This window comes from Pithys albifrons, chromosome 8 (genome assembly GCF_047495875.1).
Source record: "Pithys albifrons albifrons isolate INPA30051 chromosome 8, PitAlb_v1, whole genome shotgun sequence".
NCBI classification, from domain to species: domain Eukaryota; kingdom Metazoa; phylum Chordata; class Aves; order Passeriformes; family Thamnophilidae; genus Pithys; species Pithys albifrons.
The window spans coordinates 12264644-12281244 of NC_092465.1; the positions used below are offsets into that span (position 1 = coordinate 12264644).

Here is a 16601-nt window from a genome sequence, read left to right on the forward strand (position 1 = left end):
TACTGGAGATTGGCAAAGCACAGACCTCAGTGGCAGGTCAAAATTATTGTAACCCTAGGCTACAGACTAGTAGACTTTGGGTTGGGATCCATGTTTAGTTTGCATTTTTTAACTTCATCCTGTTTTTATACTGTTTGTAGTATAACAGTCTGTTCAATGCTGTTGATTTAATGGGGTGATGTGAAGAGCCAAGCCTGCTTCAGTCATAACTGGAAATATTTATGGGGGTTGACATGTAAATGCCTTTCACTTGCTTTTGGAGCATTAGAACGTAATTGAGGTTGTGGATGGTATTAAATCCTGTTGATTTTTATCAGTCTTTGTTTGGAGTTATTTGGAAGAGAACCATCTTTCTGTTGCCAATTAGTTAATATTAACTCATTTGTTCCAGTGTAGTTACTCACCCGTAACTAAGGAGAGATGCTGCCTGCTGACCCAATACCATTGATATGACATTGCTTCAGATTCATACCAGCAAAATGAGGATAATTGTGTATATTAAAGCAGAAATGGTTTATTTCTTGGAAATCTGCAGAGTGAAAAATCATAGGATAGCTAATTCCCTGATTCTGTCTCTGCCATTCTGTTTTTCTTTATTACTTTTTCTCTGCTTTCTGTTTTTCTCTGCCTATAAACTTAGCTGATCTGTATTTTCTATGTGTAAGGAAAGGATACTATGCCATATCTTAGATATCTAATTTCTGTATTTTTTTATCTAGAAGGTCCATAAGGATAATTTATATGTAACTTTCTTTGTTGAAACCCTCTAAAGAGGGGAAAAAAAGAAGAAATCACAGTTATCCATTAAGCTGTAGATAATTGTTATTATCTTGCTGAGGTGCTTTTAGACTGGCCTCTGACATTTATAGGATTTATAACTGTCCTCTGACGATGGTACAATCTGTGTAGGTTTCTGCAAAATTTAGCTTGCTAAAGAAGAAAAGCACTAAATGATCAGTCTTGAAGATGGATTGTTATATAGTCCATGCTGGAAGCAACCAAGCGTTGCAGCTGGATGGCTAGTGATGTTTCATGGTATATGTTTATGTGCTCTATTTCCCAACACATTTCAAATATTTAGTGCACAGAAGAAACAGCCTAATCTACTTCATCTCTGAATCCCGTATAAAAATCACATTGTTTTTTCATCTACTTAGCATTCCCCATTGCTGAGTCCACTTCCTGCTTTGAAACCAAGTCCATAATTGTTTGTTCCTGTCTGGATCAGACTGTGAAGCCTTCAGGGGTGGGAGTCTGCCTGGCTGGGTATTGGTAAACCTCCATCCCCTCCAGCTTAGATTATACAGGCTTTAAGTAACCACCTCTAGATGGCAAAAATTGGCTCAAGAACATAGCCACACATGCCTTGTAAACCTGAAAGCAAAACCTTGTTCTTCTGCTTAATAGAATTCTGTTTCTCTGCATGTTTCACAATAGTGTACAAAGCCTTTTCACCTCCACTGCCTCATCCTCTACAACTTTGTACAGAGACAGTGTAACTAATAATCAAGGCAAAGTACTCCAGCTTGAGGTCCTACATGCAGCTCTCATCTAGGTGTGCAGGTGCTGCTTTGCTGAGGTCCCAGCTTGTTACACCGATGTCCTCTGCAGCCTATGAACCTGGTATGGTTCAGCCTTAGGTGAGTCAGGACATACTTTTCTTTCCTTATTTGCCAGTAGTTTGTGTCACTTTAAAGCAGAAATTAAATTATCAAAACTCTTTAGAAAGCTGCTGCATATTGACCAAGAGCATATTGCTACAGACAAGCTGCTTGCTGCAGCCATCAGGCAGCAAACAACATCTTAATGCACTGAGAGTAATAGCTGAGCAGAAGAAATCAAGTGGGAGGAGATGGGAGTCTTGGTTGTGGCTGTGTTAAGTGAATAGGATCCCATGGCTGCAGTGCATTGTGAACCAGTGGGAATTGTCATCCAAAGTTCATCCAACAAATTCAGTAGAACATTGATGATGCCAATGTGCTTTTCTATTAAAAGAAAAGGATCTGTGAGAGGTGACTACTGTCTTGATCACACTGTTCCTGATACTGCACATCAGCATATCCCCTTCCACTGAAATCAGGAAGTTTTCCATGTGCATATTCTGGCACTGCCTAACCTATTACTTTGAAGCTTACACATTACCATGAGATATTGCTAGAGGTGACTCTCTGTGTGCTACATGTCTTTGGCATTGTGCACTTGAATATGGTTCCTTCCCTAAAGCAAACTGAGGGGAAGTATAAAAGTTTCTCTCTTTTGTGAGACTCACTAGAAAGGTCTTAATGCACCACAGATATCTTTCAAGGAACCCCCCAGCAAACACAACTTATGTTATGCCAGCAGAAGTCAGGCTGAATTTAGTCTCCAGTGTGTAGAGTGTTGGGAAAGGAGAAAAGTCTGCTGCTTTAAGGCCAAGAGCTATCTCTTAGATCTGCATTCTTGGGCTTTCTGCCCTGTGTTGAGCGATGTCAAACTATCCAGTTCAAGTCATGGTTTGCTCTAAGCTTTTACTGGGAGGTAAAATCATGTTTGTGACATACTTTACACACAAGCTTAGTGTCTGTGTTTTTAAAGCGCTACAGGCTCTCTCTAGTCTTGCACATCTCGCTTCATAGCCACCCTTTTGAACCTGTTGCTTCTAACTGCCATCATCATTTGATGGCTTTGCTAGTTTTCTTTTGTATTTCTGAGATCTCTGAGAATAATTATATTAGGTCAGACAAAAAGTTTGCTTCACTTGATATCCTACCTGACTGACTATCAAAAAGCAAACATACAGTGATGCTTCCCTGTAGATATTCTTCCTCCTTCTAACTGTCTGAAGCGTAAATGCAGATGGTTCTGTCTGCCTCTCTGTGTGTGATGGCCTTTTTATACCTTTGGTAAACTTGTCTAACTTTTAATCCTCTTATGACAGCGAGCTCCCCAGTCTGAGCATGTAGCATGCAGCACCCTTTCATTTTCTTGGATTTAAAGGATAGATTTCATAGCCACTACTTATTGTGGTGTTACTGCTAGTATGAGTCATTCATGTCACTTCCCGATGTGTATCTGTTGATCTTGCCTTCAGAGATGGGAGGAAGATCTGTTGCTTGGTGCTGTTTGTTCATTTTTCCCACTCCTTTTAAGGTTGTTTCACTCTACTGGCCAGGTTAAAGCCCTGATTAAAAAAGATAATTGATTTTTTTTTGATATTGTGTGGTATGTGGAACTTGTGAGACACAAGTGTTGTGCCTCATGGCAAAATATTTTTGCTAAGCTCTGCTATAATTGTATGTTCTGTTGCCAAATGACCTGGCAGTCATGCACTTTTGATAATGCACTTCCCTCTGTGTGGGAATGCTGCTGATTTCCCTGGCATTAGCAGGTTAGCATGAGTCTGAGAGGGTTGGGTGAATACTCAGAAACGTGCTTCCTCTTGGGGCTTTTGTAGCTGATTTAAGGGTTTAAGTTTTGTTTTAGTTCTTGGGAGTTGCTTTTGGGTTTGTCTGAGTGGCTGAATGTTATGTCTTGCCAAAGCCAGGAGGAAAGACAGGGCTGGTGCTTGCATTGCAGAATGGTGGCATTTGGGCCTCTGTGACAGCAGGGATGAATTTGTCTTTTTGCCTCACTTGCAGCTGACAATGTCCTACCCCTTCCTACACCCTGTCGCCTGCCCGTCCTTCCCAAGGGAGCCAGGAGCTAGTTACCTATGATGGCTGATTCAGGCAAGCATGTAAGGACATGCTTGAATCCTCTTGATGTCAGTGAGACTTCAGCATGTTATTAAAGTTAATCATACACTTAAGAGTTTGCTGAAGCGTGGCTGAGATGCAGGCACTGTCCGCCAGATGTGCTCTCGGAAGGCTTGGAAGTCTCCCTGGTGTTGTCACATTTACAAGCTCCTATCAGCAGGAAGCATAATGGATATGTGTAGTACATCCTTCTGTGCTCAGGGGGAAGGCCCTGCAGGGAGAAGGAATGTGAAATACCCAACCACTGTGTAAATGTGGCCTGATCCTTGTTAGAAATGGGTATCTGTGCTGAAAGGAGGACTGGCAAGGGGCATAAATAATTCCTGCACATTCACAGCTTTCCCTGCTCACCTTATGATGTGCAAACTATGTGTGAGCTTTGTTGCTATGGAACCCTTATTTTGTGAAAAATTGCAACTGTATTTTAATGTCCCTTGTGCTTGGAATTGGTTAATAGGCTTTAAGAAGAAAATTTTCTCATGGACTTGCCTCATACCTTCAATTTAACATGCATGGTAAACTATATGCAAACAGGCTATAGAGCTGAAACCCAGGCAGAATAGTAATTGAATTTTTTACCTACTTTTTTTTTTTACAGTAGTGTATTTGAGGTCAGAGCCTGACCTTAGGTGGTGCATACTAAAGTATTGTTGCTTTCTAATCAAGTAGAACACCAAGAGGATGTAAGTTTAATTTTTTTTTATTTTTTCTTAGTGTGTTGTGATATATGTGCAAGCTTTTATTTCTGAGGGTGTCTTAAAACATTTACCAAAAGTATTTGGCATCGTTGCAAAACAAAAATCCCAAGTGCCTATGTTCAAATAGTTACAGTGGGGGCTTTTTAGCCAGCAGTTGTTGGTGAATGTAGTTTAATTGATTGCATGATACCAGGGTTCTCTGTAAGTCCACTGCATTGTTTGTGGAAAGCAGACATCAGAAGCTGCAGTGTCAGGAAGCTGATTCCTTTAAAGGAGACCTTCTGGGACCTCCTGACTTTATCCACTCCAGCAATTCAATTCTGTGGTATCAAAGCCTGGCATTGGTTTCCCTTAAGTACTCTGGTGTTTCTCTCATTTCCCAACAAAATCACGAGGTAGTGCTTACTCCTAAGTTAGTACTAACTTATGTGGAAAAATACTTTCATGCTTCTTATGTGTGAAATTGAAGAGAAATTAGCAAAGAAGTAGCTGAAAGAGGGAAAACTTGCTGGAAGTGGGAAAGCAAGCATTTTGTTCTGCATGGTTACTCATTCACAGATCTTTCAGGATGAAATTTTTTAACACTGACCACATGCTGGATTGCCATTCTTTTTGTAATATATTTTAATATTATTATTATTAAATGCAGAGAAATGCCTGAAGTAAATGGAGCATTTGAACAGCTTTTCTTCTGTAAATGGAGCACTGATACAGAATCAGTCAAGATCTCAGGTTATTTCATCATCCTTTCTGGGCCTTGCCTGCATGCATTATTTGTGCTGTAGGATGTGTCTGAGATCATGTTCACTGTTGGGTCTACTTTAGAGGATGCCAAAAGTCAAGTGAATGAGTTTTGTTATTTTCTGGGTATCCAAGTGTCTTGTGGCATTCCTGTTTCATGGAGGTAGTTGTCAGCATGAGTGGAGGATTGTTAGTGGTGCAGTTGGGGTGAATTAGGCTCTGTAGATGGCCATGATCTCTTCTGGTCACTGGTCATTGCTGCCATCTTAAAAGTCAGTTAAACCTTTCTGGATAATATTTTGTAGTCCAGATAGGGAGACATTCTTGTCCTAGTGAGAAGTGAGATAAACTTCCAAATATTCCTGTTTGATGCATTATCCACAGTAGTTGCTTAAAAATAATGAAAGCTTGCCTTCTTTTGAGGGTTCTTTTGAGCTACATCCATGGGTTGCCTTAGTTGAACAGGAATCCCTGAGTTTGATACCATCACAGTGTGTGGAAGAGAATGACGTGAATCCAGCAGTTGTGGCTTCAGTCTAAGTGACTGTGGTTTGATAAATTGATTAATTGATTGATTAATCAAACCTGTGGTTTGATTTATTTGCATTTTTGTGGTTCGCCTGGGACAGATTTCCTAGTGCTGATTGCAAAGTATTGACTTGAGACAACCTTGGGTAGTTCAGTTCAGGAGGAGTTAGAGAACCAGTGCTGAGCACCTGAAAATCCCACATTGCCAGGGAATAGGAGATGCCTTGAAAGGCTGTGTTCATGCTCCTGGACTCAGGGTTAGGGGCTGCTTGGATCTAGCTGGGAGGTCCTAAACATGAGGACTTGTGAATGCTTCTTTCTTCTTAAAACTGAGGTATTGGATTTAAGTCTGCCTAGTGGGGCAGAGGATCTGCCTTCACTGAGGATCTACCTTCCCTTATAAGTAAGCCCAGAGTCCAGGGGAGTGAGGAGATGTGAAAAAGCATCCTCCATTTTTTGTATTGTAACAAGAACATGAGGAGCAAAGGGTGTGTTATTTGTGGCCAGGAAGAGTGCAACCAACAGGAAGCTTCATTTTGTTGCCTGGCAATTAGCACAGACACTTGAAAAAAAGAAAACCTGTCTTCCCATCCTGTTCTTTTTTATCCAATTACTGCAGAATGTAAAATGAGTAAATTCTCATGGGAGGAGAGACCAGATTTGGGTCTTTCCTCTTTGAACTAACTGTCCTACCTGCTGGGGAAGAGTGAAAGTTGTGAACATGCCTTCCCCTTGATAGAAGGATGAAGTTGAATTTAAGGATCTCCCTTGCTTTGCGTGATTGCTTTACAGTAGGAGCTAGTTGCAAAAGGTGAGCAGCTACTGCTGCTTCCACTTATTCTTCCTCCCATTTTGTATAGTGATCCCAGTCAGCAGCTCTGAGAGCACAGCTGCCTGGTCAGGGACACTCTAAAGTCTGTATGTGTCTGTAGCCTGGATTTGATCACAGCATAGGCTAGTTGGGAAATGGCAGGACATACCTGTGTAGCCATAGGTGTCTCAGCTTGGGCACCAGAGCACTTCTTGGCAGGTGAGATACTAAAAGGTGCAAGAGTGCCATTCACGGCAGTGTTTAAGGACATAAATTTTGTGTAAGTCTAAGCTAGTGGGTTTAGGTTCTTTGGCAGTGACTGGAGAGATGTCATCCTTCTGCTTTTCCAGGGATGGGAGTGCCTGTCTTGTCTTGGGTGGCAGATGATTTTTTTCAAACTAGTCACAGCTTTGACATGGTTACATTAGGCAGAGTGGACATCTTGCCACTGGCTGGAACAAAGATGTCACTGGAAGGCAAAAGATGTGAATTCTCGGAGTCAGTTGCCTCTCGATAGAGCCTCCTGCAGATCTGTTAATGAACATCCCCAAACGTTTCCTGGCAGTCCTTCCTTAGCACACACCAGTGGTGTTGGCTGTCAGGGGTGACCCCAGTAACATAAGGTTTTGCTCTGCTTTCGTTTCAGGTCGTCAGAGCTGCTGAAGAAGCTGCTTCCACCCTGGCGAGTTCCATTCACCCTGAGCAGTGCATCAAGGTGCTTTGCCCCATCATTCAGACTGCAGATTATCCAATTAATTTAGCTGCCATCAAAATGCAGACAAAAGTCATCGAGAGAATTTCCAAGGAATCGTTGCATCAGCTCCTACCTGATATCATTCCTGGGTTGTTACAGGTACAGAATCCCATGTAACTGCTCCCTGAGCACAAACCACTATTGACTAATTTGTAAGGTCTGTGACCTGAGAGAGAATGATGGACCCCTGTAGGGCCAGATTTTGGTAAATTGAAGTTGTAATGCCTTAAATTTTGGTAAATTAAAGTTCTTATATTTGAGGTTTTGATGTCTTTAGTGTTAAGGCAAAGAAAACTCAGGTTGCTAAGTGTATGTTTCACAGTTAGGTGCCTTGACCTGCGTCCTAAATAAGCCACTAGCAGCCACGTAATAAATTTGAGAGTAGGAGTTAGCCACATCTTATGCTGTCTCTGTATGTCTTGTAGTCCCCTTTAATTCTGCTGAGCTGTTCTGTGCTTTGATGGTATTTGCAGTTGAATTTGAATCCCAGCAGGCAGGCTGCTCCTCTCCTCTTTCCTCTCTGAAATCAGGGCCAAACTGCTTGCTGAATTCATTCACCCTCTTTCATAACCCTCTCAGGCTGGGTGGAGAGCTGTGTTTTTGTCACTGCTAAGGCTTGGTTTTATATTGTGAGTTTAGTTTTGAGCACTGGCTGTGTCAGTGTTGTCATCTGGTCCCCTGCACAAGCAGTGGGCAGTGCCAGCGGTTGGGATGAGGCTGCAAGCGAGAAGAAAATAAGGGAAGTAGCAGTGAGGGGGAAAAGAGAATATGTATTTATGGGGGAGAGATTGACAGGAACAAATCAGTCATTGTGAAAGGGAAGACGTGTTTGGGTGGGTAAGACTTCTGTGGAGAACTGGGATAAAGAGGCTTTCTCATTGAGATCATAAAATGTTGGAAGGACAAGAGCAAAGTCAGAAGTGCCCCTTATCTATCTTAGCATTCATAGTGTCAACTCTTGCAATTCTTTTCTTAATTCTCAACTTCTGGGAATTGGACAATTCTGTATTGATCTAAACTTTTGTTGTAAAATGGTTTTAGCCATAATTGTTGGTGACAACAACATGAACAGTGAATCTTCGCTGCACTGGAAAAGTTTGGGAGCAGCATGCCTTTAAAAAGGCTGTTGTATTAGTCTTCCTAAATTGCTTCCATGTCTTTAAATGGTTCTTGTTTCAGGGCCTAGTTTGCCAGTGATACTTCCTTACCCTAGAAACTCATAGTGATCAAAGGACTCTACTCCTTACATTTGGGAAGTATTTGATATCCTGGCTTAAGGACTGTGTGTGGAGAGTATCACCCTTATGCTTGTTTATCATGCTGAGGGTACTGGCAGACTGGTGAAGAGGTGAGGAGTGTCAGACAGCAGCAATACGAGCATGAGTGTGCAACTCAACAGCCTGGAGTAAGATCCCCGTGAACAGATGGGGATCTCCAGGAAGGAGCAGGGTTTGGCAGGGGAGAGTTGTGGTGCTTGCCCTGGTGCTGCTGAGGAGCCCTGGCTCCCTCGGAGCAGGGGGGGATGAAGCTAGGCTGCAAGGAACTCTCCCATGTGCTGCCTCTCAATACCCTGAGGCCACAGAGAGCTTTGAGCCCGGATCATCTCCTGGGTGAATGCTCTAACCAGTGAGCTGGGTAATTAAACGTCGGGAGAAGAAGCAACAAGTTGGCAGATGGAGAGGTTCCACTGACACATACAGAGCAGGCTCTGCCAACCCAGCATCTGCCAGGATGCAGCTCTCTTAGACCTCAACACTGCATGGATCTGTGTGCCCTCCATGGGAGCAATTTGGGATGCACATGTAGGAAAAATCCCAGGTCCATAGGAAGACATGAGATCAGGCAATGGCAACTTATGGGTTTGCGAGCCTTTGGGTTGGGACCCACAGAGAGCCCTCAGCTTCCCAGCTGTCCGCCCAGCGGTGGATTGTGTCTCCACTGCAGGGAATTGAGTTCCTTGCTGTGGGCCTGGGTTCAGCCTTTTCTCCACCTCGATTCTCAATAGTTTGGTGTTTCTCTGGATTCACTGATGTCTTCTGATTTTCTAGCTCAGTGATCTGTGGGCCTGCAGACTCTCATTTTGGGCTGTAGTTTGGCCCTGCAGGTGGAACAGCCCCAGCAGTGCTGCATCCCTCCTTTGGCTCTCCTGGCAGGGGTCATCTGTCATCCGGAGGAGCCAGGATCCCACAGGCTAAAGTAATGTCTGTGTTTCTCATGGGATGGTGTGGCTGCTGAGTGATGAATCTCTGCCTGAGCTGGGGATTGATGTCACCAGCTGCTCAGTGATGTGGTGACTCTGCTCAAGCTGCCAGAGATAGCACATGTACAGGGGTCTTTCCTGTAGTATTTTCTACCTGATAGGTAGGCTCCCTTCAAGAAGCCCTCGCCATCCGGAACAGTACATGGTCATCTGAACTGAATACAGGGGTGTGTGTATCCAATAGATTCCCAAGCTTATGTTAGGAAACTGTGTATTACTATTTAATGTTATAAATAACAAGATATTAATAAATTATGGCAGTAATAAGTAATAACAGACGGATCAGATAGTATGTACTGGGTGATTGTATCCTCCTTGAATATTCAAGTTGCAAACTGTTACATTAAACAGCGCTTTTCTCTTGATCTCTTAGGTCAACCACATTTGCAAAATATACATCAGCTCCATAGTATATTGCTCACGAGGGATGTTGGGGTGTGCTGTTTGTCTTCTGACCCTTTTTTCTTGTTTCCTAGGGTTATGATAACACGGAGAGCAGTGTCCGTAAAGCTAGTGTGTTTTGCCTAGTGGCAATTTATTCAGTAATTGGAGAAGAACTAAAACCTCATCTTGCACAGCTCACAGGAAGCAAGGTACAGGAGTAATGTGTCTCTGGTGTTTTGATACTGCAGGCTATTACTAGCAGCAAGACCAGTGGCTTCACTGCAGCTCTGGGTCAAGTTACCCGTACTCTGTTAAATCCTGTCTCACCCTGACAAATACCACTAGAGCAGCACAACAGTTGCTCAGCAGTGTGAGCATTTAAAATCCTACTGAGAAAATTATGATGGAGTTCAGAGATTGGTTTCGTGATGCATTCGATCCTGTGTTAAGTGCAAGCTGCCACTGAGCAGGTCCTTCTCACTCCAGCCACGTTTGCCTTGCCCCTTTGGTATTGCATCCAGAGAGCTGGATCAGCTGGCTGCTCTGCCTGAAAACCAGATCTGCAATACAAATTAAATACCTTTCAGTCCGCTCTGTGGCTGCCCAGGTAACCTGGTGCAGGGAGTGATCGGAATGCATGGCTGGGATGATGGGAGAGCAGGTCCTCTCAGCAGCAGGTTGTGATTAGGGATGGTAGAAATGCAGGTAAAGCTTCCCGCTTAATAGCACAGCACGAGTCCCTTTCCTTCTGGGACAAAAGCAAGCTCAAGTGACCCTTCAAAGGATTTAGTGCCCTGGGGTCAGACTGGCTGCAGAACTGAAATTCTGATCTGATGCTGCAAGTGAAATCAAGCCCTTAATTCAGTTCTGTCCTTCAGACAAGAGCTGGCCTTTTGTGTTGAAGCAGGCAGTGTTTAATGGTTTTCAGAGCTGCTCAAGAAGCCATCACAAAATTTTTTTCTCCTGTCTTAAGTCATCATACCCAAGATTTCTATGCAATTTTAAGATGAATTCTGCATTTTTTGTTTCTGAAATAGATCTCTGCATCTGAATAGCTACATTTCATTTTGAAGCAATAATTCTTTTCATTGGTGATGCAAGCCAAGGCAACCTGAGACTGAGACACTTGGATTTTACATTTATGTTGAGTTGTCTTGTCCTTAAAGAAAGTACTTGTGCCTCCAAATTGCTCTGGAAAGAGACAGCTTTGGGTACTGAGGTTTCCCTCATTATATTTGGGCTGTTAGGAAATTCCCCTATAAAGTGTTGTAGAGGCTTTATTATGCCAGTGCCTGAGATGCCATGGACTTAGTCCACCATATAACTAACTATAAACATGTGAGTAATTCTTCTGGGTTTATGCAGACTGCCTGCATGTTTAAAGTTAAAGTGAGCATGAGTCATTACAGCATCTGAGTGAAGGTGGCAAGGCGGAAAAAGAAAACAAACCCATGCAAAGGAAGTATATAGTCATAACAACTGCAGTTTTACTAGATGTTCCAAGTTAGTGAAGATACAATGTCATTGACAATGAACATTTTATAAAGCACAGAGTTCAGGGTGCTCTCTAGGAGAGACCCATGGCTCTTGGATCACCAGTGTGCCTGCAGTCCTACTGACCTCTGGGGGAATCCTGCTTGACCTGATCAGGCTGCAGGATTGAACTGATGGCTGCTGAAGTGAATTGCAAGAGGTTTTTCTAAATCCCATTAAATGTGTCTGTAACCTCAGTGGGACTGGGCATACCCTTCTGCCTCCATTTTGAAACTCGGTCAGCTTTGCTTTTGCTTTTCCTCCAGAGTGCCCAATGTCAGCTCACTCAAAACTGAGCTCACCACAGAATGTGAGATTTTAGATTTAAGTCAACTTTTACCCATTTCTTTTTCCTGACAACTTCTCCTGATGTTGGTTTGTTTCTTTCAGATGAAGCTACTAAACTTGTATATAAAGAGGGCCCAGACCACCAACAGCAACAGCAGTTCCTCTTCAGATGTTTCAACGCACAGTTAATGGAGATGTGTGGACATATGTGTAGACTTAGAAGCAATCAACGGTGCCTCTCAGAGACCTTTCTGCTACTCTTCACTGGCGCGCTCCATCAGCTTAAGGAGGCCATGCAGATATTTATTGCAATCAGTATTTTAGTCCCTTAAGAGCTTTTATGTAGAATCTTACTGGTATTGAATGTAAAGAAAGCAAGGTCTGTGTTGCAGTCTTCATTAAAAGTGAACAACAGGAAGCCATACTTAAACATATTTGTATAGCCTGCTGAAATCTCAGAAATATGTTTAGGTTAGCGTTCTAACACTGAGTCCGAGAACCCGGACACAGGTAAAAGTCAAACAAATCTTGTTGGTTTAGTTCATACCCAGTTTTGGTTTCTGTGTGCTAGTTACCTGCTCTCTCCCTGCACCCAGTCTGGCTGGGTTCTCCTCTTCTTACAAGTCTTGTGTTCCTGTTTTGTACTCCCTGTTGCAGGTTGCCTGACTTGCAAGGCTTTCCATGGGGAGGTCTTTGCAGATGTGGCTGTGATTCCAGCCTCAGATGCTTTAATACTGAGATACGAAGTGAGTAATGAAAAACTAGGTTCTTTTTAAACATCTGAATTTTTGTACATAGCTCTGACAGACCCCAGATGAGCTGATCTATCTCTAACTGCTCTCCAGCCAGCTGTGCGGTGCATAACAGCTGGGATCTTGCTCCTTTCTTTGACTGTGTAAATATTTCTTCCCTCTCAACCCATTTGGCTCTTTCATGTGCTCAAAAGACTCTCCAGGTTACTTATTACTCCCCAAAGGGAATCTGAGACCCAATTCTGGGACTGATGTCTACGAATAGAGTGGTGGAGTTAGGTGAGTGGGGATCAGGTTGTGCTCTGAGTGTGTCCATGGGTGGGCAGTGGGAGCTGGCAGAGCTGTACCTCAGTGCCAGATGATTTGTTTCTAAGTCTGTAGCATCAAAGGGCTGATCTGCTTCTCTGACTGACCTGCTGGTGCTGGGTGATGAGTAGCTTTGTCTCCACAACTCCTTTGTACTTTGGGCAAAATATTCATCCGAGAAAAAAGAAAGGGTGTCTGAATCTGAACAGAAATACCATATGAAAGCATCGCTGAGCTAGCTGGGACAGTGCTGGCTGCCTGCCACATCCCCTCCTGTGCCTGAAGACCCTGCAGGGCTGTTAACTGCCTTGTGAAACCTCCTCCTTCCTGGCCATCCCCATGCACAGGCCTGCTGGGTGCTCTGCCTTTCAGAGTAGTGCAGAGGGTCCTTGCTGGGCACAGCAGGGTGCTCTGGGTGAGAGTGCAGCAGGGCAAATCCTCTTGCAGCCTGATGACACAGACCACGTCAGAGGCAAACTAGCTGCAGTCAGATAACACACAGCATCACCTTTTCCCAAACTGAGACCCATCTGTTTGCAAAGAGGCAGCTCCCTCTGGCTCTACCTGTAACCAGGGAAAGCAGGAGGTTGCTAATTAATGCTGGTTTTGGGCCTGGGCTGAATCCTGGCTGATGGGCATGCCCACCCCAAACCTGCAATAGATCAGAGAACTAGGGTTTTGCCCCCAGTGCCAGTGATGCAAGAGAATGGTGGGACGTGCAGCTTATGGCTGCAGCTGTGGTGATGGATGTATGTTCCCTGGCTGCTCTCAGTGCTTTGGAGTCTCTCCAGCTTCCTCCATGTCCACTCTGGGGAGCTGAAGGGACACCTTGGGAACATAGTGAGAACATGAGATTTTCCATTACTGCAGCAGAGGAGGATAAAGCCCCTTCCATCAATTCATGCCTCTGTGTCTTAGCCTCATCCCTGAGGAGCTATGCCGGGAGCTGATGCTTGGTGCCAGCTGCTCTCCCAGCCCACATGTCAGTAGGGACTGGGGCTGGTGGGGATTATGTGCTATGGAGCTGCAAAGCTTGTTGCTCGCTTTCCATGCTCACATAAGAGCAGAGGAGGTGATCTGCCCCTGATTTATCCATGTCCAGGCGTTTTCTGACTGCAAGGCTAGTTTCCTCATCTTAACCAACAAGGAATACAATGGCAGGAGCAACTGTGTAGTCCTGATGCGTGGGATTCTCACAGGGTGTCTCAACAGGCTCAGAAAAGCTATCCTCACTAAAAGGAGGATTGGCTGCTCCATGGTCTGTGTCTCCCTTTCTGTGGACCATTTCTTTTCAACATCTTTCAGTATGCTTGCTAGAATGCTCTTTTTGAAATTTTTTGAATGATTCAAATTTTATGTTAACACAAATTTATTTTTCCTTTTGAGGAAATACTCAGCTGACTTGTTGGCAGCAGTTAGCTGTCCTGTTTGAAGTTTTGGTAGTGGGTTAGGTTTCATTGGGGTGGGGTTTTTTTGTTTGTTTGTTTTTTTAATTTGTACTCCTAACTGCTTAGTATTTATGCCTCTCTCTCTCCCCATCTCAGTTCAGCACCTTCTGTTCCAGTTCTGGCGTTCAGAAGGTCAGCACAGCTGACCAGGTGGTGATTAGTCCTTCCCAGCTATGATGGAGCTTGGTCCATCATAATTTGCTGTTTGTTGGTTTTGGGTTTTTTTCTTTGAATGACACACTGTAGCAAACCTTCAGGAATTGAATTCCTTTTCAAATGATTTTATATATTTTATAAAATCCTGTTAGTATGCACTGAGAGTGAACGCACTGTAATGTCCCTGACCCAGCACCTCGGTCGGGGTTACCAGCTCGTCCTTGCAAAGGCATGTGTGACCTGCTGCAGGCAGCGACCAGCCTGCGCTCTCCAATGCTATTGGCACACCTGGGGCTGCACATGGTAGAATCAGGCCTTACTTTCTGAATCAGATTCAGTCTGTTTGTCAACAGATGCTCATTAATGTGCTACTTAATTTTGTTATGTCAGTCAAGGACTATTCATCCTTTGAGTACTCTAGAAGTGTGTTATACCTGTATACAGTAGAGAGCATTCTGCTTTAGGTATTTATAAACCATTGCGTATAATGTACATAGTAAGGTTGTTTAGTATGTTGAACATGACCCAATTTTTATTTTGTGTTTCCTTTGAAGTACTCAAAGGGCTAGCTCTGAATGTCACCTCTCTGATCTCCAGTTTTGACTTCAACAAGCTGTACAATCATTTTGTTTTCTCTTCAGCAAGCATAAAGGTCTCTCTGGCTACAAATCAGTGTCCACGCAGAGAAAAGTCTGCATGCTGCAGTGCCTCACTGCACTGGTGGAGCTTGTGTTCACGTTCTCCTGGCAGTAGCCACCTACTGCAGTTGCCTTTTCTTTTTTTCTTGCCGCCCGTTATGCAGGGCTTCAATTTTTCATACCTTTAAAAAAAATTGTATTTTTTTGCCCACCATGCTTTAAAAATCTGAATGGGAGAAAACTCTCAGCAGACAGCAGCTCTTGGCTGCAAGATTGCAGAAATCTCAGATATGGGTGTTTTTTCTGCCATTGGCTGCACCAGTGCTCCGTGGGCATGGGCAAATACAGGCTCCATCCGCCCCACAGGTCTACGTACTGTAGTTCTCATGTAGTTCAGAAATATTGAGGCATGTGGCTTTCTTAAGGTACACTATGTGTGCTTGCCTGGATTACAATACAATACAAGACTGTCTTTTTAATTGCTTATTACTAGCTTACCAATAACCTGTATAAGTAACGTAACTTGCATCTTTGTCATCAAAACCTTTTCTCCCCACCCCTTTATTTATCAAGCATAATATTACATATTAAGGGACAGAAATCTCAACCCTTGTAGTATACAGCAGGACGTTGCTAACAATGTTTTAAATGGGAAGTTAAAAATGCTCTGAAAAATGCCAGCTATGAGAAATGACTTTGTTGGCACCGTGTTCATGCGCATGTATTTTTTTCTATTTTTTCCGCTTTTGTCATGTTACATCCATATCTGTATTTATATCTTATTTGTTTCACTTTTGAGTGTATCATGGCAATTGTACAGATGTTTTTTGTTAACATTTATGTGATAGAATTTGCTAAAAAAAAAATTAAAATAAAACCTTTTGAGTTTGCCCTAGAGTAAGTGGAACATGGGTGACTTCTTGGGTGTCTTCTTCTGGAGTGGTTTCTCACTTCAGCCTGTGCTTGTAAATGATTGTCTTATTCCTGCCTTGACTTCTATGTTTTTATGTATTAGAGGATGTGGTGGGCTGGGTGTTTCCTGTAGGCACCTGTCTATAAGTGCCAGTGCAACCAGCCAGACAGCTGATTTTTGAATGCAAGTCTTTTGGGAAGCCATGATTTTAGGGGATACTTGTGACATTACAAATTGGGGAGCCATATGCTGTTTGAAAGCTCATGGTCACGCAAAGTCATGTAGCGCAACCAGCAAGGGCTTCAAAAGATGCCTGTGTTCTGAGGCTTGTTGAGGGGAATAGCAGAGGTTTTGAAATATGTGGCAGTAGAAATCTGGGGGATGAAGTGTTTGGGGAAGTGAAGGGGTGCTGGGAACTGCACTGGTCTCTCTGCCTGGTACAAAATAAAGGAGAAAGAACTTGAATTTTAATTGTCTGGGGAGCCTGAGCACTCAAGCACTTGTGTGTTGCCCTGAGGGAATAACAGCTCATTGCAATTTATAAACCTACAGTGAAGCTCTGCTCTGCACTGAGAAAATGAGTCCCCTAAGGTATGACTTTTACCTTTATGATGGAAGGTAAAAGGTCCTCCCTCAAAATACTTTGTGGTGGGGGCA

General features: G+C 43.4%; 1 protein-coding gene across 1 annotated transcript in view; it reads left to right on the forward strand.

Moving 5' to 3' along the window:
• Window positions 1-15928, forward strand: part of CLASP1 (cytoplasmic linker associated protein 1) — a 172443-nt gene extending 156515 nt beyond the window's left edge. Inside the window, exons 38-40 of the mRNA XM_071562499.1 lie at window positions 7159-7365; window positions 10003-10119; window positions 11834-15928. Coding sequence (XP_071418600.1) covers window positions 7159-7365; window positions 10003-10119; window positions 11834-11920 — 411 coding nt within the window. The 3' untranslated portion in view covers window positions 11921-15928. The remainder of the gene's footprint in view (window positions 1-7158; window positions 7366-10002; window positions 10120-11833) is intronic.
• The last annotated feature ends 673 nt before the right edge of the window (window positions 15929-16601 follow it).